Here is a 22,834-nt window from a genome sequence, read left to right as displayed (position 1 = left end):
CAAGGAACATCAGGAGCAGCTGAGGTCCCCTGGTTGGTTCAGTGCAGAGCAGGGGAGCTGGGGGGAGGCCTGATGGCAGCTGCAGCCTCTCACAGGGAGTGGAGTGGCAGTGCTCAGTTCTACTCTGTGTGACAGCAACAGGGTCCAAGGGAATGGCATGGAGCTGTCAGGGGAGGGGCAGGAGGGGTTTTCTCGTATTCTGTGTTGTTTTATTATATGAAATGCCTTTTCACAGTGCATTAAGAATATCTGAAAGACAATACTTACCCTCTGCAGCATCATTATTAGGTTATTTTTCTCTTTTACAAAATGATCTTGTTCTCTTTGTGCTTGTTGGACAATATGATTAGCTTGTTTTTTGAGAGCAGAAATCTTTTCCTAACAGGAAAAAAATATATATATATATATAAATATATGTGTGTGTGTGTGTATGTATATATCACCTTTTATATGTTTCCTTTTCAAAGCACAATACAGCCAACTGCAAAGATAACATTATTAATACCTCATTCATAAGAGCTAAGTAGTAGGAAAAGAAGTTACAGCACAGCTCATTTCTTCTCTGAAGAAGAATCAAACAAGATTTAGACAGCAAATAGAAATTTCTTCAAGAGACAAAACAGAAGAACAGTGTATGCCCTTAGATAACATGGTGACTAAGGTCTCTATACTGAAAGTAAATGGCTTGGAAACGCAACTTCTGATCTATGAAAAGTTTATATTTAACCAGTTCAAACAGGATCTTTACAATTGATTTTAAGAATTACAATTTATTCTTAATTTGGTGTCCTGTAATTATTAAATAATTTTAAATCCTACTATATCATTTAATATCAATCATCAACCAAAAATAACTGCAGTTTTGTCCATAAAAAATGAACCACCTTGCTTTATAATGTGAGAACAGTACTTTAGTGCCTTTTGTGAAAAATGTAAGGGTTTTGTTTTCATATTTTCATGCAAATATGCAAAGAAGGCATTGAACGTTACCCATTTATTTCCTTTCAGAGAAGCACCTGATTCAGTACACATTACATCAGTGGGACGTCAGTTTTGCTCTGCTTCATTTTCTCAGAGAGAAACATTTTGTATCATTTCTCATAACTACAACTTAACCATCTGTATTTCAACTCCTTTATGTGCAGCAACAAAGAACAAACGGATTGAGTGTTAGTGCTCTTACCTTTCTACTGACAATGCTGCGCTGATATTCAGCTACCTCACGCAGGAGTTGTTGCGTTAGATTTTCTTTCTCTTCATCTAACCTGCTTTCATGTTCGAGCTGCTGAAATTCCAAGTCTTCAAAGTGTTTGCTTTCTATGTCCAATAGATCAGCATCCTTAAGCCAAAAAAAGAAGAAAAAAAGTGACATTTCACTCATTGATAACAGAATAAACAGACTTACAAATAGGAAAAATATCACGGAATTACTGCTTTAGACTGTATCTCATGCAACAGGCTCAGAAACTCAATGCTTTCAATTATCTACTGTCAGAAGAGAACAAACAGGGCTGATTGCTATTTTAATGAAGCTTTCTCCATTACTCCTAGCGTTCTCCCATTGACAAATGACAGCTGTACTGTAAAGGAGTTCTCTTTCAATGTTTAGAGCAGAACTGAGCCTCTGCAGCACTCCATCCTAGCTGCTATGCCACTGAAGTGCAAATCAACTCATTGAGGTTGCCACATGCCAAACTGATCACAGCATCTGCTCATCAACCAAAAAAAAAAAACCAAATAACCCAGGAAGTATCATCCCAGTTGATGAACTTGAGAACTGCATGCTGAACTACCTAATCGTGGCAATACACATTCATATGAAGGAGCCTGGACAGCACTTAGAATTTTCTCAAATCCAGCCCAAGCCTCACTAATGTTTTATAGTAGCAGACATACAAATAAAAGAAAAGACAAAATGTAGCTGTTTCCTATGTACACTGCCATCCCACCAGCAGTATTGTCCAGCTATGCTGTTTGTGCAGCCAGTGGCTGCAGGGGGACCTCTGAACTGGGGCTGACAATCTCTCCCTATACAGCCACACAAATAAGAGCTGTCCTCATACACACAGCCACTAGTCAGTAGGTATATTGCTTCACAAACAGCAAGCCAATTGTATGTGTTCTACTGGATGAATGCCAGATTTCTTCAAGAGGCTGAAAGCTGCAAAAGAGACCCAAGAAATAAAACCAAATCTGCCTTCCACTTACAAAGGATAAGACAAAACTTTCAGTGCTTTTCAGCACAAGAACTGAGTAAAAACCTTTCTCAAGAAATATCCATGTATTCATAACATAAATCCCTACTTCCAGATTTCTGAAGGAAAAAGAATTTTTAATAATCACCGTATTGTTAATTATTAAAGCTAAAATAAACAAATTGTACATTATTTGATACAGGTTTTTGTACATAACCTGTAACAATTTTTACTGTGGAGAACTGCAAACTTAGTCCTTTTCTCATTTCAACCTAAGGCAAATAGTGAGTGACTGATGATGTCCACAGAAGTCTCCATAAAGGCTTTTAAAAAACTGCTTTCAGTGTATCAGGGAAGTTGCAAAAGTTCATGAATTCAAAAAACTATATAAAATATAGACATATTATTTTCCAAAGATATGCTTTTGACTTGAAGTAGATAGCAAAGAGATCCAAAGTAAAGACATGGGCTACAGATGACAAGAAAGCTGTTACCTCCAGTACGGAATCACCTCATTCACACTTGCTGACCACCTTCAGTATTTGAAACAAATGGAAGGGCCTTGAGGAGGCAGGAAAATCAGGAAGTTCAGGCTACTTGGTATCAAATAAATTGTTACTTGGGCAGAAGATGAGACAGATTCCAGAGAAGGCAACTGACAGTTGCATAGGATTTGTAAAACAATTATATTCACTGTAGGTAATGACTTCCTGAGCAAAGAGCATCTCCACTCCTGCCCCTACTACTAAAACAAATAAACATTAAAATACTATAACTTAAAAAACTCTTAAGAAACCACAGACATGATGTCTCTATAGTGAACTCTGACATCACAGGCTTCTCCAGCATTACTATTACTTGTCATGGCACTGGACAAAAGTCAATGGCAGTGTACCAAGTCCTTCCATTCAGAGTCCTGCAAAATCTGCAAAAATTAGTTTTGTTCTCTGAATAATTAAGTATTTCTTAGCAACTGACACTGTCTTTTCAGAGTTTTGCAGGACTCTAGGTATGTAGTCTCATCCTCTATTCATGTATAATAAAATACATACAAATGCATAAACGCATTATGGAAATAAGCTTTACACGAGGCATCAGAAAAATTACTGCTCTCCCTGCGTGCCTTCTAGAAGCTCTCAGGTTTCGTCAGGCCTTAGTGAAGTGCTCTCCCTGTCCAGCAGGAAAGGTGCTTGTCTATGATGGGCACTGGGAAACAACCCACCAGTCAATAGTTTGCACAGACAGTGCCAATTGCGTGCTTCCCATCTCAACCCAAACTCCAGGCCCACATCACAGTCAGATGCTATAGAGAAATATGCTGCTCTCACCCTGGGCACAAATAATGAAGTTACTCGAGTCCACGAGTTGGAACAAAAATTCACCACCTACACATCAACTACTCTGACAATAAAGTACCACAACATAAGGTCTCTCACATTTAAGTATTTAATTCTACACTCCCTATGCTTAGGGAAGAAGAGATTTTTTTTCTATTTTGGATAGAATGCTTACAAAAAAGCCATAACTTTTCTCACCCTTGACATCACAATACTGTATATAATTTTAGTGAAAACAACTACTACTCCAAGCACAGCAGCTTCAGCTAACTCCCATGACAACTGGCATAGAATAATATGCAACAGAAGCAAATCTACATCAAGCTGAACCCCACATTTCAAGTTTTGTCCCACTTTCAAATCCAAAATTGATATTAAGCCAGCCTAAATGAAAAAATATATATTTCATTGGCCCAAACAGATGGAAGTCAGAAGGCAGTAAATTTGGACTACATGGTGGGTGTGGTAGGACAGTGCAGCCGAGACTGGCAATACGCTCCAGTCTTCCAGTTGAGGCCTGATGTTATCATGTTGCAAGATAAAGGCTGTCTTCACTGGCCTGAGTCTGCAAGTTTAAGCCTTCAGCTTAGTCAGCACTGCAACGTAGCTGTCAAAGTTGATGGTTTGCCCAGGTTCCAGGAAATCCAGAAGGATCTAGAAGACTGAAAAGCTATGTAGAGTAAAAGTATCTGGGGGTATTAGTGAACAGATGGCAGAACATTAGTGTGTCCAGGTGGCCAAGCAGGCCAATGGCATCTTGGCTTGTATCAGATGTAGCGTTGCCAGCAGGAGCAGGAAGGCGATTGTCTCTCAGTACTTGGTACTGGTAAGGCCACCTCGAGTACTGAGCTCAGTTTTGGCCCCTCACTACAAGACACTGAGGCCCTGGAGCATGTCCAGAGAAAGGCAACAAAGCTGGTGAAGGGTCTGGAGCGCAAGTCTTATAGGGAGTAACTGAGGGAACCGGGATTGTTTGGTCTGGAGAAGAGGAAGCTCAGGAGAAAGAGACTTCATTGCTCTATAAAACTCCCTCATAGGAGGTTGTGGTGAAGCAGAGGCCGATCTCCCACACAACAGCAATAGGACAAGACAGAATGGCTTTGAGTTGTGCCATTGGAGGGTTAGGCTGGATATCAGGAAAAAACTCATCTCAGAATGGTGAGGGATTGGGACAGGCTGCCCAGGGAGTCACTGTCCTTCAAGGTTTTCAAGAAAAGGGTAGATTAGGCACATAGGGACATGGTTTAGAGGGCACGGTGGTGACTAGATGATCTTAGTGATCTTCTCTAATCTTAATGATTCCCATCCTAACAACACGTAAGAGAGTATTTATGGGAAGGTTCAACCTCTGCTATACCACCACCATCCATCTCTGACATCATGGGACAACATAATAAAGAGGAAGCATTACTTTCTGAGCAGCCCTCAGAAATGACTGCACAGGAAAGGATTTCTTTTAAAACTTATGAGTTACTGTTTAAGGTTTCTTTTTCATTTGCTTGTTTTTGTTGTTTTTTGTGTGTTTTTTTTGTTTGTAATGTAACTTACAAAAAAAACCCTTGTATTTCTCAAAGGCATCAAACAAACATCTTAGTTACTACAGAAGAATTTAAACTTGTGTTTTCTGAAGTTGGACTTCTTCAGGCTCTTGAAAAACAAAATAGAATTCTACAAATAAAACAATTATTATACATTTTTTTAAAAAGCATTGAGAATATTTTCTATAAAACAAAAGACTTTTTAATGGTCACTGCTATTAAAAAATCTTTTTACTGATATAAAAATGATCAACTCAGGAAAACTCAAGTTTCACTTTCAGATGTTATTTTGAACTCACAATATTGAAGCTTTCACACGTGACCTCCCCCGTTATAGCCAACTACGTATGCTGCACAACCTATATAATATTGACACTAAAATCTTCCACAGAAAATAAATGTACCTTAACTGACAATACTGTAGCTTTTTCTGTTATGAATTATACATAATAAAATCAAGTTGCAAGTAGACTTCATGCGAAGTTTAAACAAAAGAACAAAAATACAACTAATGTGAAGCTGACAAAAATGTGGGAAAAATAAAACCATTAAAAGAAGTGATATAATCTTCACAATGGAAAATTCAAAGCACAGTTTGGCTTAACATTTGAGTTATGTACAGAAGAAAGGATGTTATTCACGGTGTGAGACAGCAATTTAGAGCAATGCAAAGGGAAAGCACATAAAACAAAATCATATTGCTAGTAAAGTGTTAAAATGGTTCATTTCACTGGCCAAAGTTCAATATTATCTGTGTGAGAAGAATAAAAGAGCAGTGCTCTACTATTCATCTGAACATCACCATTCCAAGACTCTCCATGCAATCCAGCAGGCCTTAGGTGCTAATTACAGGTAAGCAGCCCAAAGCTTTAGAAACTGTTCAACACAAAATGCTTTCTAATCCACCCATTTGCACTCTACTTGGTTGCCACTATGCAAAATATTTATTGCAAGCACTCTATGAAAAGGAAACTCTCATGCAAATATCTTCAAGCACCTCATAATATACCTGAAGCAGAATATGTTAGACTTAACTCTAAAATCAACAACAGAAAAGTCAATCTTGAAACTCGCTACTGACCCTCTTCAGCTGCTGCTGTAATTGTTCCCTCATGGACTCAGGGCAATTATCAAGCTGCGTCTTCTGCTCGGAGTAAAGCTCCTGAAGCCTCTCTAGTTTTTCCCTCTCAGCATCAAGTTTTAATTTTTCCTGAAGCATGAACCAGAAAATAAACAGAATTACCTTCAAACTGAAGCAGTTGTTAGTGATTATGACAGCGTGTGGCAAAAACTTAACCGACAGTTGAAGCGTGTAGGTGAATGATAGATATTGCTTGTTAGCTGAAATACAATCACGGGATGCAAATGATAGAAACAAAACATTAATAATTTTAGTAGGGCAATTAATTCTCTCCCTCATCACTGCACTTTGTTCCCACATCTGGATGATGCCTCTACTGCCCGCTGTTCAAATGCTTGTCTCACCTAATGAAAAAAAAAAAATGGAAATGATATCCATATTAGTCAGGTAACATATGAAGGAGAGAGAGAACAGCAGCTTTTAGAAAGCAAAATGGATGGAAAATGACTGTACTTCAGCAGTGAGCAGAAAATGGATTTTCCCAAGAAAACGAATCACATGTTTACGTGCTTCTGGACAGATAAGTACCTTTAGGAAGCAGTGAAAACATAGAATGAGACAGAGCTTTATAAAGAAATAACTATGGGACAGGAAATCCTGTTGCAACAGAAACACCGAATGATTTAACAAATAAATTCATTTGCTTCAGGATACAGGAACTGTAACCACTCCCTGGAATCAAAGGCAATGCTCTGCCTTCCTGGTCGTAGTAACTAGCACAGCTTTCTTCTTGTTCCACTAGAGCAGCAGTACTCAACACACTGCTTATTACCATCAGAAGCCTCTACCCTTTTCAACCTTCAATCAAAGGCTACTTGTTTTGTGTGAAGTACTACTCTCAAGACTGGCTGCAAATCACTTCAAGTCATCTTGTAGATTATTTGTCTTTGGACTCAGATTCAAGAACCAATAGATTTATTGGAATAATTTCAGAGAATTCTTTCAGTGCCTTTTACTTGCAAGTACCCTGTCCAGCACAGCAGATATAGTTTCTTCAAGAGTGTAATTAATAGCTTGAAAAAACAAATTGTCTGATATGCCATAAGAACTAAAGGTATCAGTAAGTCTCTGGAGACCACTCTCTACTTCCTCCTAGAGTCACACTGGTACAGCTCCTTTTGCCTACTTTCTGTTCTGTACCTATGCATCTCTTCTCAAATGATTTTTCTAACTCTCCAATAATCTACAGCTCAGTATCAGCCCAAACATTCCAGCTGCTTCCTCTGAATGCTCCAAGAACAGTTCAAGAACAGCATCCACTGACTTGTTTCTTTCAGTCCCAACCATTATTAAAGTCAAACACATAGCTCAGCAGGTGCAACATACTCAGCTTTGCAGCACCCCTACAATACACACCACAGAAAATTACTTTCATATGTAGAACTTGCCGCTCTAAACTCTGAAATGGGCCTTCTCCAAAATCTTCTCTTTGTTGACAAAGTTGTCAAACTCTCCCACACAGTGGAGGCACAACAATAAATCCACAATAACTCCATGCTTTCTTTGCAGTCATATCTCTGAGTGGGATCATTGGCTGGGATTACTTTTCCCTAGTATTTAAAAATAACAGGAGGAAATATTCTTGTTCAGTCTCATTGTGAATCAAATTGCCAGCTCTGCTGTTTCCATTTACACGTGCAGTTTCCCAGCACATATAATTAGATGAACAAAGTGCTGAACACAACAGTTGGTTGGTATTTGTTCTTAAGCTTGTAAAAGTGAGCAACTGGGCCAGCATATTCAATTACCTGCACTTCCTTTACTGAAGCAGCACAAACAGGCCCAGAAACACAGAGGATGAAACATGCAAGGGGCGAAATGAGGGAAAATCATGCAGCTCTTGAGATGTCACCTCCAGATCTCGGTCCCTAAGGAACTCCCATTTGCTATATCATCTGTACTTCAGTGCAGAAGGAATCTTGAATAAACCAGGAGTCCCCCTCCTCACAAACCTTGCTGTTCAACCTATAGTCTGCCACACTGCCAGGCAAGAAGGAAGAGGAAGATAAAAGAAAATCTAAAGCTTCAAGGACTTCTGTGACCTTACATACAGCACTGTTCCTCTGAAGCTATAAATAGGTCCCTACATGTCTATGTGCTGTGACAAGCACACTCACTTGTTAACAACCAAATCAAACTTTGTGTATGAAGAGACATCATCAGCAAGAATAAAACTCACAGAGAATCATGCCAGAGATACTATTACTTCCTCGAGAAATTAGGAATGTATTCCTTTGAGATTGAAAGTGATCCTCATTTGTCCTATATATAGCATAGGAAGTGCTCACATCCCACCAAACTGTCTCCCTCCAAATTGTGCAGTCTTACAGGAAATATCGCTTTCAGCAGTGAGAAGCTCTACATGTTTTGCAGCTGTGGAATTCAGTTCATCAACATCTCTAATTTTGCATTGGTAAAGATACCTTAATTCACAAAAGTAGTCAAATAAATAAATGAACAATCAGATTTATTTATTGTTTTCATCCAGAATCATTTATAAATGAATCAAGGTAAACTCCTTCAGGGGGAAAAAGATCAAGGACTGTAAGCTGTGTCCCTGTAAGTAGAACACAGCTAAGGCAGACCACTGTGTGCTCAAGACCAGCCAGGACACAGCTGTGAATAGAGCCCACATACTCAAGCTGCTCATCCTCGCCTTAGCCACAGAGACTTGTGCTCATTAAACATTTTCCTGCAGACAACTGCCTCTCATCTCCAGTGCCCATCTTAGAGCCATGCTATCCACAGTCTGAACTGTTCCAGTCTCTTTCTACAGAGAAATAGAGCTCAGTAAAACACAGCATTTAGTCTTAGCTGGCAAACCAGCCTGTGCCATGTGCTGCCTCCCATTACATGTTACGTGAACATGGGATCAGCCAAGACAGACAATAGGACTGACTGGTGTTTTGATGATCCTGGGGCACAGCTTGCATCAGTTTTTAAGGGTATCAGACAGCAGCAAAAAGAAGTGGGTTGTAATGTTGTCATTCCCTAAAAGCAAGACAGGATGGCAGCAAAGCACCCATACGATGAAGATGAGATTACAAAGGTCACAAAAGGAATTCTGATATGGTAGAACTGATTTTATGGGCAAAATAGAGAAAACAAAGAACATCTATTCAGCACACATAAAACTTTTCACAGATAGCCACAGAATCACAGAACCATTAAGGCTGGAAAAGATCACTAAGTTCATCTAGTCCAACTGTCAACACGTCACCACCATGCCCACTAACCCATGGTCCTCAGTGCCAGATCTACACAGTTCCTGTACACCCCCAGTGATGGTGACTCCACCACCTCCCTGGGCAGCCTGTTCCAGTAATATCCAACCTGAACTTCCCTCGGTGCAACTGAATGTTGCACCTGTAGTTACCTGGGAAAAGAGGCAATTAGATTAAAGATAATCATAGCCTCTATAATAATGGGAAGAAAAGAAGGAAAGGAGGGATTAATTGCTTATGTGTTATCTCCTGAAGTTAAGGATGCCCTGTGTCTGATCAACACTGCTAGAAGCTCACCACAAAATGGACAGTATGGCTGGGTGAATAGAGTCATTCTCCAACCTGAAAGAAAGAGAAACTGCAAAGACAACCTCTTCCATTCAGCAGGCTCTCCTTGTCAAAATTCTCCCACTAGCGCACTCCAGGACCATCCTCATCCCAACTCACCTGCAGCTCATCATGTTATAAAGTAGCAAGGTCTTATTACCCAAATCAATCCTCACATGCATGCTCTGTCTCTTAGTATGGAACAGGCTAGTCTCACAGCTCTCACAGGTTTCTCAGAGTAAGGAGAAACATACGCAGCTGTCTGTTCCGAACAGCATCTCCATTTCATCTCCATGTTCTCACCCCTAGTCAAATTTCCTTCTTTTACACTCCAAAAGAACATTCCACCCTACTTCCCCCAAGACTACAGAAAACAGAAGGACTGCATATGCTACAAGTGGAGGAGGAAAGCAGACTACAGAAATAATTCCTTTGCGATTGGATGTAGTGTCAGATTACAAAGTTTTTCGATTGAGTAAAACATTTTTTAGTAAGAAGCAAGAAAATTTAACATTATCTACTCACTGATAAAACTGGTCTAAACTCTGCTGTGAATTAAGAAAGCAGTCTACTCCCTAACAAGAAGCAGGCTAGGAAACATTATATGTGGATGAATGAAGCAAATGTTGCAGGAAGTATTAAATCTGTACCCCCGCAAACTGAAAGCATTTCCAGCATAATGGCTGGATTAAAAAAAGATAAATAAATCAGAGCACACATCTCTCGTTAATAAAAAAAATACTGTTGAAATTAAGCAGATTCTCCTGTAAATGTGCACATCCTCCTCTTTATTTTCAGACAACTCTTTACCGCACTCTTTAGCCTCTTTCAGGAGAGAAAGAAAAAGCTTGATATGATTTGGTCTCTAAATCTCTACGCATTTCATGAAAGAAACCATTAAAGGACCAAACAAACAACAAAAGTATGCCAGGCCTATGAAAATGAGCATAATGTGATGGACGAAGGTATTTCACAGTAGTTATTTTTACTGTACAAGTAGTAACTAGTGCAAGAGGGATGTGGAGCTCATGGATTGTGTCCAGAGGGCGACTAAGATGATCTCCTGTGAGGAAAGGCTGAGGGAACTGGGCTTGTTTAGCTTGGAGAAGGCTCCGGGGAGACCTCAGTGTGGCCATCCAGTACTTGACAGGAGTGTATAAGCAGAAGGAAAAATGACTGTTTATGAAGGGTAGATAGTGATAGAACAAGGGGGAGTGGCTTTAAACTGAGACAGGGGAGAATTAGGTTAGATACTAGGAGGAAACTTTTCACACAGAGGGTGGTAACACACTGGAACAGGTTGCCCAAGGAGGGTGCAGATGCCCCATTCCTGGAGGCATTGAAGGCCAGGCTGGATGTGGCTCTGGGCAGCCTGGTCTGGTGGTTGGTGACCCTGCACATAGCAGGGGGTTGAAACCAGATGAGCATTGTGGTCCTTTTCAACCCAGGCGATTCTATGTTTCTATGACTTTATGGTATGATCATGGCAGACAGCAATGGAGTCTGTATGAGATCTCAATGGTTTTATTTCACAGGCAAACATAAAGGTAATGTTTAAAAGCATTTTGCATCAGAGTAAGCCATAACAATGCTGTAAGTAACCACAATAGTCACACACATTAATTTGATCCGAAGATAACTGAAAACTTTTCTGAACTTCTACACTCATCCTCCAAGCATTGCAACGTGTTGTCTTATTGAAGGGATGAAGAGGCAAAAGAAAACCCCCCTTACTAATGCACCGCTCGTTCATGAGCATAGATGAGGAGAAAACAATCATCCAAATGAGAAGGGGGAAAAAAAAAAAAAATCAAGTGAGAAAACTGAAATTCTGCAACACATAGTTGACAACGAGAGAATCCAGGCAGCCCAGTCTATTGATTGGTGACCCTGCACATAATAAGGGGGATTAAAACTAGATGATCATTACGGTCCTTTTTAACCCAGGCCATTTATGATTTTATGACTCTCTCATGACTGTTGTTAAAGAGAACACGGGAGTTCAGAGTTTTCTCCTTGATTCTTGTAGTCATCTTTTTCCTTACTAGTGTCTTCTCTACAGGGTATCTTTATTTTGATATCCAGAGGATGCAAGTATTCCTCAGAATACTTAATTGAGTACCTTGTCTTAAGGAGGTTAATCATCATATAATTATAAAGAATCACAGAATAGCCTGAGTTAAAAAGGACCATAATGATCATCTAGTTTTAACCAATGTTGTAGAGAAGATAAGTCAACTGTTTAAAAACATCACTTACATCTAGCTGAACAAAAACCTGAACAGGAAGGATCTAAAGGATCTAAAATGCTACACTATGGTGTCCACATTTGTTAGAGTCATAATGATAAAAACAATAGGAAGAATTTTGAATCCAGAAGAGAAAGGAATCATAAGAGACAACTAGTATCTCTGACTGCTGTAGTCTCCTTCCACGTGAATTATTAGAGAGATGTTATTTCCCTGGTTCCATTCATCTTTACAGCACTAGTTCAGCAAAGAGGCTGAGCTTCAAAAGCTTTGATATATCTGGGATATTCTGCTAATCACTAAAAAACATTTCCACAAAGGCATGCAGACAAAAATCTCACATACTCCAGAAGAAGATGAGTTACCCATTGCCAGCTACTCCTGATTACTGCTCTTGAAAAGGAAAATTAAACCCTGCCTGATAAAGGAGTTCCAGGGTATGTACTTCCACCATGACATAAGGCAAAGGTCCTCTGGAAGCAACAGAATAAGCTCCCTCATGTAAAATGCAGTCTAAACCTAGATAATTGTTTTGAAACTCGCTGCCAAAAGTTCCATTTAACTATGATTACCTCCCACATCACTTCTGCTGGATTCATTAATCATTTTCACTTATCCCTGTTTATTCATTAATCCATTTGTTCTTCCGACAGCTACGTTGTTATTTTCATGCTCTTACTTCGAGATAAAAGGCATGGCAAATCATTAAGTAATCTTCTCCACATATGCTAGACTGCATGTTCAAAATGTAATTTGGACTAAGGAAGCACCGTATGGGGAAAAACAAAAGTACTCTGCAATCTGGATAACATCGTATTGAGCAAATAAAATTTTCTCCTACTTCCTTGTAAACAAATATGAATTCTGAAGAAAGTCTAATGAGCCAAAGAGACAGCACTAGGAAGCCATGACTGGGAAAAGCACCACAGTTACACCCTGCTATTGAACTGGGAAGAACATCGTTACTGTACACATACAGTACAGCAATATGACATTACAAAGGGCTGGGATTTAATGGAAGGGACAAAAGGAGACTGGCTGACAGGCCTATCTGTTTCTGATGACAGTCCATTTCCGTTCTCTCCAAAGCAGGCAGGGCTCAAAAACACTGTCAATATCTGTAGCAAAGCTCTTTCCCAGAGAGCTTCAAGCTGTGCGTGTCAAACTGTGTTAGTAGTGACTTATCAGGATTGTTCCTGTGTAACTGCAGCTTGTAACTAACAGCCTAGATGCTACTATTCAAATACGTAGTTGGTCATTGTCTTCAGTGGAATAAAGAAGACAAGTATGCTCAGAATTATGACCACAGAGGTAAAGCTAAATCTCCATCCATACGCTACCAGAATTTCTAGCACAGCTGAGAGCCCAGACAGCAGAAAGCACAGACCATGCCCAATCCCCAGCAGTGAAAGTAGCCATCCCTGCCAGGAGAAGTGAGTACTCTCAGCGCTTGCATCATGCACAGTCACACCACCACCAGAGCTATGCTAATTCCTGTAGCGGCATTGAAAGGCTCTGTCATTTTCTTTGCAAAATGGAATTGCTCGCTGCCCTTCTTTCTAAAACCTAACTAAATTGACACGAATTGCTTTGTACCTTGCAACACGTGTAGCAGCAGAATCACAAGAGCAAGAGCAATGCTTTGAACTAACCACAGAACATTCACTACATCATCTTCCTCACTGACTCGTTCATTCTTTTTCACTGTTAGTCCTGGCATGTGTTCAGGTAGAACTGAACACATGGCCTTCAATAAGATGAAAATGCAACATAACATGGTAACATAAACACAATTGCAAATACGCAGGGATACAAAGACACTGTATCACAGCAAACAGCTCACGGGCACTGCCAGGAACTGAACTCACAAGTCTCTTTGCCTTCTGTCTTTAATTTCTCTATCCATCTGATGCAACTGCAGAGCAAACACCTCCCTGTTTTCTCAGGGGCTAGAAATTTCCTTTTAACTATGGCTTTAAGACTGTGCAAAAGTTGGTAAAACTGTGCTCTCATCTATGTGAACTATCCAAAAACCATGGAAACAGTCACAGACTCAGGTAGAAAGTAATACAAGTAATATAGCTATACTCTATTTCAAGAGCATAACACGGCCCAATAATCAGGCTGTAGATCATGATCTCTCTTTTTAGGAATTTCACAAGATTTTCAAACAGGTGCATCAGTAAGGATGAAATGCAATCAGACAGGGGTTTCCTGTCAAACAGGTGCTGAGATCAGTGACAAATTCCAGGAGATACTCAAGTCATTCCAGAAACAAGTGCCATCATGCCCAGTGCTAATGCCCCAGCATCGTTTCAAAAAGGCACCCCACAGCAAATTCAGGTGTCAGTCCCCTGCCCTAATAAAAATGTAACCACTGTCTGAATGAATGGACCCAACAGCTTCTTGCTAGGATACACCAAGACAAGATCTATGCAACCTTACACATCAATCAAGCTTTAAAAAATACTGTTCTCTAAAGCCAGCCAGAGCATCATTAATTGACATGGTGAATGCTGGCTGGTTCGCTGGTTGACGCTAATTTTTCCAGAGCACTTCCAGGTATTTTACTTACTATTTTTTTCTTTTACGCTTTCACTTCTATTTCTTCAAAAGTACTCCCAGTATTAACCGAGCCATGGCTCTAAATCTACTTCAACCATGCACATCTGCCGGGATTTGTTTGTATTTTTTAAACAGCACATGAGAAAAGGTTACTAAAATAAAGTAACTAACTTCACCAGTACACTGAGAAAAAAAAAAAATACACGTACTTGTATTGACTTTGCCTTCTCTAGGCTGCTTTCCATGTCTCAGTTTGACTGAAATTTTAAGTTAGATGTAGCACCGTAATTTTCTGCTTCTAAGAAGCTAATGCAAAGATGTTATCTGTTACATATTTGATTGCATGGAAATGTAAACAACATACAGGATATAAAATAATTTCCATGAATTTTGTTGAACTTTGAGTCTACCAGAGAACAAATACAAAAGGCAAAAGATCTGCTGAACTTCTGTTATTTGTTACCAATGAAACCAGACTCAGTCTGCAAAAGGACACTGCTGTACCTGCTTGCATCACCCCTCCTGCTTTTACCAACATTAAATTCCTCTTCATAGTGAAAAAAAAAAAACCAAAAAACCAACAACTACGAAACATGTTCCACAGACAGCTTAAAACGTGACCAGAGACACAGCTGAAAGCTGAAGAATCACTGAGGACTATTTGGGAACAAGGCAGGAAAGCTCATGAAAATTTAAGCTTGAATTGGACATGTGCTGTCACTTTACAGACTAAAGAGGTGGGAGCACCATTCTTAAACATAGGTTTACTGAAAGCAGATGCAAAATAATGTTCAGGCTCATGACAGCGTCGACAGATGCTGAAGACAACAAACTCAAAATAAAACAATGCATGCTGTGAGGCTTAAATTAAATGGGAAGTGCAAGAAAGCTAAAAAGGCATGGCTTGTCTAAACAAGAGCAAATAACGAAGAAGACTTTCAGATATTTCTAGAAAGCTGAAAGGAGGGGAGAGAGTAGCTGGAGTACTTTCACAGTGACAGGCTTAAATTATGAGGCAGAGGATGAAATTTAAAAAGGAACCATTACTGGCTGAAAGCCCTGGAAAAACTTCCTGACCTTGAGATATTATTGGCTGTGGCACATCCCCTGTGGAGAAAGGAACTGCTGGCCTGGGTTGCCAGCAGAGAGCGTGCTGGAGGAGATGAACTCCCTCTGGTTGGGAGGGGCAGGTCCATCTCAAGAGTTTTTTTCCCTTCTGTACTTAAATCATAGTGCTAATAGTAATGTATTTGACAGCAATAAGAATCTGACTCTACAGGAGAACCGAGTAATTTCCTTGACTTAATCTCAGGTAGAATTATTCCACAGTACTAAAACTGTTAGTCAACAAACAAAATGGACCAATATAATTACTTTAAAACTATGTATTTTACAGATGTTTTCATGAATCAAAGCTATATACTACTATATAAATATATCTATCTATATCTATCTATACATATATCTATATATAGATATATAGATATATGTATGTATAGATAGATATATGAAGTATGTATATCTAATGATATATATCTATGTATAGATATATATGAAGTTTCAGAAAATGGTTTTATAGATAGATATAGATATACATCTCTCTATGTATAGATATATATATAGATATCTATATCTATCTATCTATAAAACCATTTTCTGAAACTTCAACCTCTTTTCATAGCACTCCTTCATTGAGAAAGGCTTAATCTAAAAAAAAAAACAAACAAAAAAAACCCCACAACAACTCAATACATACAACAGAAGGTTGAAGAACAGTTCAATTAATACTGTTCTTTTAAACACCAGGCAACTCAAGGCCAAGTCTCCTATGGATTCTCTATTAATCAAAAATATCTTCAGAGTAGGTGAGGTCTCCTTACTTAGGCATACTTTGTTCTGCCTGTCAAGTATATTTCAGGAAACAAGACTGTTAGAAGGAGATATTGATCACAATTATTTTTTTTCTTCCACATTTATCAAATAGATTTACTTAGTGCAACTACTTCAGAAAATAGCTTCTACCAGTATGTTAATCATGTAAATGCAATTTAAAGATTAATAGGAACAGAGCACACAGACAGCCAAGATAACTTGATTACCTTTGCCTTTTCACCAATAACATTCCTCTCCAGCTCAGCTATTTTTCTGTTTAGATGATCCAGTATTTCCTTCTCTTTGAGCAGCTCTGCTGTTTCAGATTTCTGTTCCCCATCCAAAAGGGCACATTCCATATCCAGCTAGGAACACAAAACATTTTTCAGAAGCAATCCAAATTAAGAAGAAATCTTGATACACATTATTTTCTGGGGGAAGGGGAGTGAGTTGTTGATAATTCACAACAGAGAAACATTTTTAAAAGGAAAAAAAAAAAAAAGTCAATGTTACATCCACAAAGTTAAAAAGAGATCACAAAATTGAGAAAAAGTAAAACTGAAACATAAAATACTGCAAAATAAAGTCCAAACCAACTTCAGTATGAAGATTTATTTTTTTTTCTTTTCTAACTCTTCTCCGTGCTTCCTCCTGTTGTGACACTACACCAAGTATCTGTGCCCAGGCTCAGTAGGAAACCCATTTGGAACAGCTGTTTCTTTCCTGTTGCTGATAACTGGAGCGAGCACAGCCCAAATGCCTGATCAGCTAAGTCCGCAACTGTGAGATTCCAGAAGCCGAGAGATGGCCATATAACTTTGCCACCATAAAGACAAGGATGTTGAATAGGAAGTTACCTAACTTCCTTTCTCTTTCAAGGGTCACATGAGACATGCTATAAAACACTCAAGTGACACAAGGTATTTAGATCAATCCGAGTGACCATTCAGCAAGAGGATTGTTCTAATTCCACTTATGAGTATAATGGTTACATCTGAGCATCACAACCATCCCTCTGTTTGGAAATTAATAACCTTCATGGTAGGAGACTACCAGGTTCATGATTCTGTACCTGATTGTAGTGAAAAAGCACAGAATACATGCATGAGCTCCCTGCGTACTTGCTGAACCTATCTATGCTATGTAGAAATAGGAAACAAGCAAGACATTTAAAACCACAACGTATGTCATACCTCTCTTGAGGATTCATCCATCTGGTCATTTAAATCTTTGATCTTCTGTTCAAGCTCTTCTAAGTTATTTAATATTACTATGCGCTCCTCTTCCAGTCGGGTGAGCTCCTGTCCTCTTTGATCATCACTTGTGCATTCGGGCATCTGCGGTTGCACATTACAATAGGTTCATCAGAAAGAGGTTAAATACTGTGCTTCCTTACCCCTTTAATATTGTGATCATTTTAAATAAATACTACATGCTTGTTTTGAACTTGGTACATATTTCATCCCTACTATATTACTACCTCTATATTTAGAAAGTATAGAAGAGAAACAAACATGATACTTTACTTCCAAGCACCAGAATTAAATACTATACTGAACAGTAAATACTATTCATAACATACAATTATTAAAATCTGACCCTTGAGAATACTTTACCCGCTGTGCTATTTAGCCTGTAAAAATCCAATTTTTCCTTGAAAATTAATAAAGCAAATAGATGATGATGGTTTTTATGCAAAGATCAACTGTTCATGTAATAAAATCCAGGATGTATAATAGCACATTTCTGCAAGCAGCCAGTAAGATGGATAGCTCCTGTAAAATGGGACAAAGCTCAGCCCTGCCTCCTTGGGTGGCCATCAGGAGGCATTACCTTTAACACGGCTTTTCCTGTTGCCATTTAATTACCAGACAACTATGTCAAGAATTAAAAAGCATTATTAAAAAAATACTTGTGATCTCATTAGAGCAGCAAAGGTTAGATCAAAGAGTGTAGAGTTTCAAACATATTCTTCACGTTCACCTGATCCCATGGGCTCGTGATCAAATTACTTTTGTAAGGCTGTGCACTCATTGTCTCCAACCCAAGTGAGAAGTGGGCTGCGCACAGAGCTTTGCATTAACCACTGGACTACACAGTCATGCACCAGAGAGGCTCAGGTCAGCTCCTGAATGGCTGTTCCGAGAGTAGGCATGGACAAATCATCATGGACAGATCTGATCCTGATATTTTGAAACAATGAGCTATGTTTCATTAATGCAGTTGCTCATTTATTGCTTTTCTCAGGGCTTAGCAGAGCACCCTTTACAATGAATGAAAGGTATTCCTTGATTAGCATTAGTAATCCTAGCAGGAAAGCCTCTTTTGTCCGGCATCCCACTTGGGTAATGCTGACGTAATGTCTTCAATTTCAACTTCCTAAAAAGGATTTTAATTAGGATTTCTGACCTGCAGGAAGAAATAAATGGGGAAGAAAGGCAAGACCAGAGTAACTTGTAAATTAAACATCTCACTACCGTTTGTACATGGAAAAGCCTAGTAAGACCAAGTCAAACCTTAATGTCAAGTCTGTTTAACATTTAACATTAAGGTCTTCACTCTAATTACTGGAAATACCTATTTAGAATATTATCGCACCATCTCTCCCCAGAACCATCTGCACTGACTGCTCATCTGGCACAGCAGAGCCCAGGCACAGCTCCAAAAGGAGGAGAGGCCATTCTCCACCCCAGACCAGGCTGCCTTGTAGCTGAAGGAAATTATTAGGAACACTGTTAGCTCATTTCTCAAAGGACAACTCCCCTTCAGTAACAGAACGGCAGGATGAAGCAGACGAGAAAAAAGCTCCATCTCAGCAAGCGTAGGAGATGCATTTGAGTGCCAGGAGGCAGGATGCCACCACACGCCTCATGAGAGGCAGCAGCTGATGTGACAAGTGGCTCAGGTCCAGCCCAGGGACAGCCGACAGGCCAGCAATCACAGCCCACGCAATTCCTCCTCACCTCCTCTGCAACTGGTTTACCAATGAGAAAATATCCTCCTCTTTCAGGAAATGAGAGCCTCACTCTAGGAGAGCTTGGTAGCACTTCCCTTCTCTCTCCTCCATCTCAGCACAGCTCTAAGTAAGATTTCTGAAACCCTGCTTATTTAAGTAGCTTTAACTTGTTCAGACAAGTCATTCTCCCCTAGAAACTCCTTACAGTCTTCCCAAACCCTTCATCCTCCAGAAAAAAAAAAACTTCCAGCACCAACATTTCTCACAGAAAATGAAATGATCTGCTGCTGGGTGCTAAGTTATACGAGCTCTGAGATAAATTATTGTATCTAAACCATCCCAGTTGGGACCTCTGCTGTGAAATCCAGCTTCCACAGGAGGACATCATGCCATCGAGCAGGCTGTTCCGTGTCCTCCTACATGGCATTACCTTTGGTGTGATGCTTAGATACGAAGACTCTGTGGAATCCTTCAGGAAGCCAGGGGTAGCTAAAGGTGGAGACTTCATGTTTTCGGTGAAGTGCTCATCAGCTCTCAGCCCCCGGGAGGAAAGGAAAGAAGCAGTGCTGCGACTGTGGTTACTTGGCTCTGAGAAATCCGAATCACTCGCAGACGATTTCAAATGGTTTCTAAACCTCGTTTCTAGATTCATCTGTGAGTCTTCAAACACCGAGTCCTCGTCTGAGAGCTGAAGTTTTTCAAGTTCTTTGTTAATTTTCTGAACATCAGCAACTGTTGTAGTTGCAGCAGGGTCACTGTCAGACTTGGAGTATTCTGCACACAGATTGAGGATCGTCTCCAGCCGCTGTCGTTCCTAGTTTAGGAAAAGATAGCAGCACTGAGTTTCACATGTGAACCAAAGCAAAGACGAAGTCAGAAAAATACGCTGCTTGTTTTTAGAGCAACTGATTTCAAGTCATCCAATTTCAAGTATGCCTTTAAATCTCTGAGACAGTGAACAGATCTACATAAATAAATCACTGTGTAAGAACATAGAATCAAAGGTAATAGAGGGGAAAACCAAATCAAACCCAACATGGAATAAAACTCTTAAATATATTTCACAGAAATTAATACTTACTTAACTTAGGGCATCCTTACACCAGCTTCTCATTCCAATGAAGAAAATTAATATTGCTAATTCACATTGCTGTAACCACACCCAATTTGTACATATAAGTGTCAAGCAAGCTCACTGCATAAAGCACTAATTATTCTGTTTTTCACTTACGCTACATGCCTACCAAGCTGCAAAACATGCACAGATTTTCCATGAACTCATTAATTCCCGACTTTTTTGGATTTTCTGTTTACTTTGATTCTTTTTTTTTTTTTTGAGGGACAATTAGTCCATATTTCAAAGCACACAGTTCAGGGAGCATCACATCTAAAACAGAACATACATGAAACATACAGAGATGGGGTGGATTTGTATTCACCAGTTAAATCAAACTCCATACAGGTTCATATTAACTAGTTTGACCTGACATGCTTCAAGATGCTTAAGATATTTAATTCTTGGAAGTCCTCTAGATATCTATAATACTTTATAGAAGCATCAGGAAGTTGCATTATTTTACTATATACATAGTTTCCAGTAACTTTTATTTCAGATGAAAGTGTTTGACCTTCTCATTTTTAAGAGGTGATGCTTTCATGTTATTTCAAATTCCCACTGCTAGAAGAAAATAACGTAAACAAAAAAATGCTTACCATAGATCTATTGAAAATTCTGCTGGGAAAAAAAAGAAATGATCAAACAAATAAAAAACACCACTGTGAAAGCTTCACGTTTGGCATTAATACCTGCCCTAATGATCCTATTCCTTCTAGGAAATCCTTTTTCCTTTTTTAATCCTATTTAGAAAGAAAGCCAAAACACCAAACCCCTCAACCTTTATCCCCAAAAAGCACTGCAAATATACTCAGTTTCCAAACTTCATCAGGCAACACATTTGCAAAGCAGCTACTCCTTGTGGTCGTAACGTTCTACATGCAGTAACAAATGAGAGAATGTGAGCTAAGCAGAGCACTGAGGGCTCTGCACTGTTTCCACTCTCTCTGAAACAAGGCACTGACAATTTAATTAAATTATGACAATTTAATTCTGGTTTACAAGCACCCCGCTTTTCATAGTCACCATGTTATGCAGTTACAGTCACTACGTGCTCATATCCCCCCACCACACACTGTTCATGTTAACTGCAGAGCTACATTTCCATCCTTCATAAAGAGCCCAAGCCCATTCAAAGCCCTACCCAACCCGGAGCCTTTGGGCAGCCTGCTCCCAGGCCTCCTCAGCAGGTTTCTTGCAGTGAGGCAGCAGATCTGAGCTTTCTAACAAGCCAAGCCCTGGGCAGCGACCACCAGCTCAGATTTTCCACCAAATGGGTTCAGTAGCTTCTGCAGTTGTCCTTCAAGCCCAAACATCCAACATAATTATGACTCCACTAAGCCCCGCTCCCTTCACATGACTACTGCCAGCCCCCCCGTCCACTCCCTCACCCCACCAAAGCCATTACCCTCCCTCTCAGCAAGACTTGGCCACACAACCCAATTCCTAAAGCGCTGTGCAAGTGCTGGCAGGGATCGTTGGTCTCGATGATCCTTACGGGTCCCTTCCAATGAGGGATATTCTGTGATTCTATGATGCTGCTCTCACTGGTGTGACAGCACAGGGCCTGGCCCCTACAATCACCCTGATGGTTATAGAAGGGAAACGCAGCACTAGGACACAAAGTCCCATCCTTCCCTGCTACGAAAGGATATATATATATCATGTTACCCCAGGCCAGCCTCACACCAATCATAGCAAACAGCACGCTTCCAAGTACAGCTGCTGCTCATCCCAACCCAGGCACAAAGGTAAGGAGCTCCTAATGCAAACCTGTCCTTTTGTCAGCAGGTCAGTGGAGGGATTCTTTCTTCCACAAGTCTCACATGGCCAGGAAAAGTCAAAAAAAAAAACAACACAGGAAAACCTGTGCCAGGCTTCAGAAACGTTTGGACACGGTACAGAAATGCCGCTATCTCTCACTTCTATTTTGACATGCACCGACAGGCTTACAGACAGGAAGCCGAGCGGTTATTTTATACACTCTATTCTCATCACTTTATTTCGGCCAGCTTGCTCCAGCTCCAGCACACCTGCACTCAGCTGTTCCAGAACATGCTTCCAAGTCAAGCAGCTAACTAGCAAAGCACCCCTGCAATGAAAACACAGGAGCAGGAACCCGTGAAAGTCCAAGCAATGATTTTGCAAGAAATACTCAACAACTTAATTGTGACACTGAATGCAGCAGATAAAAAAGGTATGTCAGTGTTAATTTGGCTTAAAACTGGGAGGTAGGGATGATTAATCAGGCCTGATGAATCTTCTTTCAGCCTGTTTCTTCAAAAAAAAGCTCTTTCTAACAAACTAAAAACATCC

General features: G+C 39.8%; 1 protein-coding gene across 16 annotated transcripts in view; it reads right to left on the bottom strand.

Moving 5' to 3' along the window:
- The window catches only part of PHLDB2 (pleckstrin homology like domain family B member 2), a 106,720-nt gene that overhangs the window by 22,549 nt on the left and 61,337 nt on the right, over positions 1-22,834 (bottom strand). For 10 of the 16 annotated variants that reach the window (XR_014945841.1, XR_014945840.1, XM_085546669.1 and 7 more), the window contains 6 exons: positions 19,835-20,218; positions 17,642-17,785; positions 16,676-16,813; positions 6,152-6,280; positions 1,184-1,339; positions 268-378 (listed from right to left, as the gene is read on the bottom strand). Coding sequence is in view for 13 of the 16 variants with exons in the window: in XM_085546669.1 (XP_085402795.1) it covers positions 268-378; positions 1,184-1,339; positions 6,152-6,280; positions 16,676-16,813; positions 17,642-17,785; positions 19,835-20,218 (1,062 nt within the window). In the remaining 3 variants the exon portion in view is untranslated. The remainder of the gene's footprint in view (positions 1-267; positions 379-1,183; positions 1,340-6,151; positions 6,281-16,675; positions 16,814-17,641; positions 17,786-19,834; positions 20,219-22,834) is intronic. The other 6 variants (XR_014945842.1, XM_085546708.1, XM_085546675.1 and 3 more) reach the window with 1 other exon arrangement.

This window comes from Coturnix japonica, chromosome 1 (genome assembly GCF_054131305.1).
Source record: "Coturnix japonica strain WE chromosome 1, WE-NBRP24, whole genome shotgun sequence".
Taxonomy (NCBI): domain Eukaryota; kingdom Metazoa; phylum Chordata; class Aves; order Galliformes; family Phasianidae; genus Coturnix; species Coturnix japonica.
Note: the sequence above shows the minus strand (reverse complement) of the source record. Positions and strands in the feature narration are given on the sequence as shown.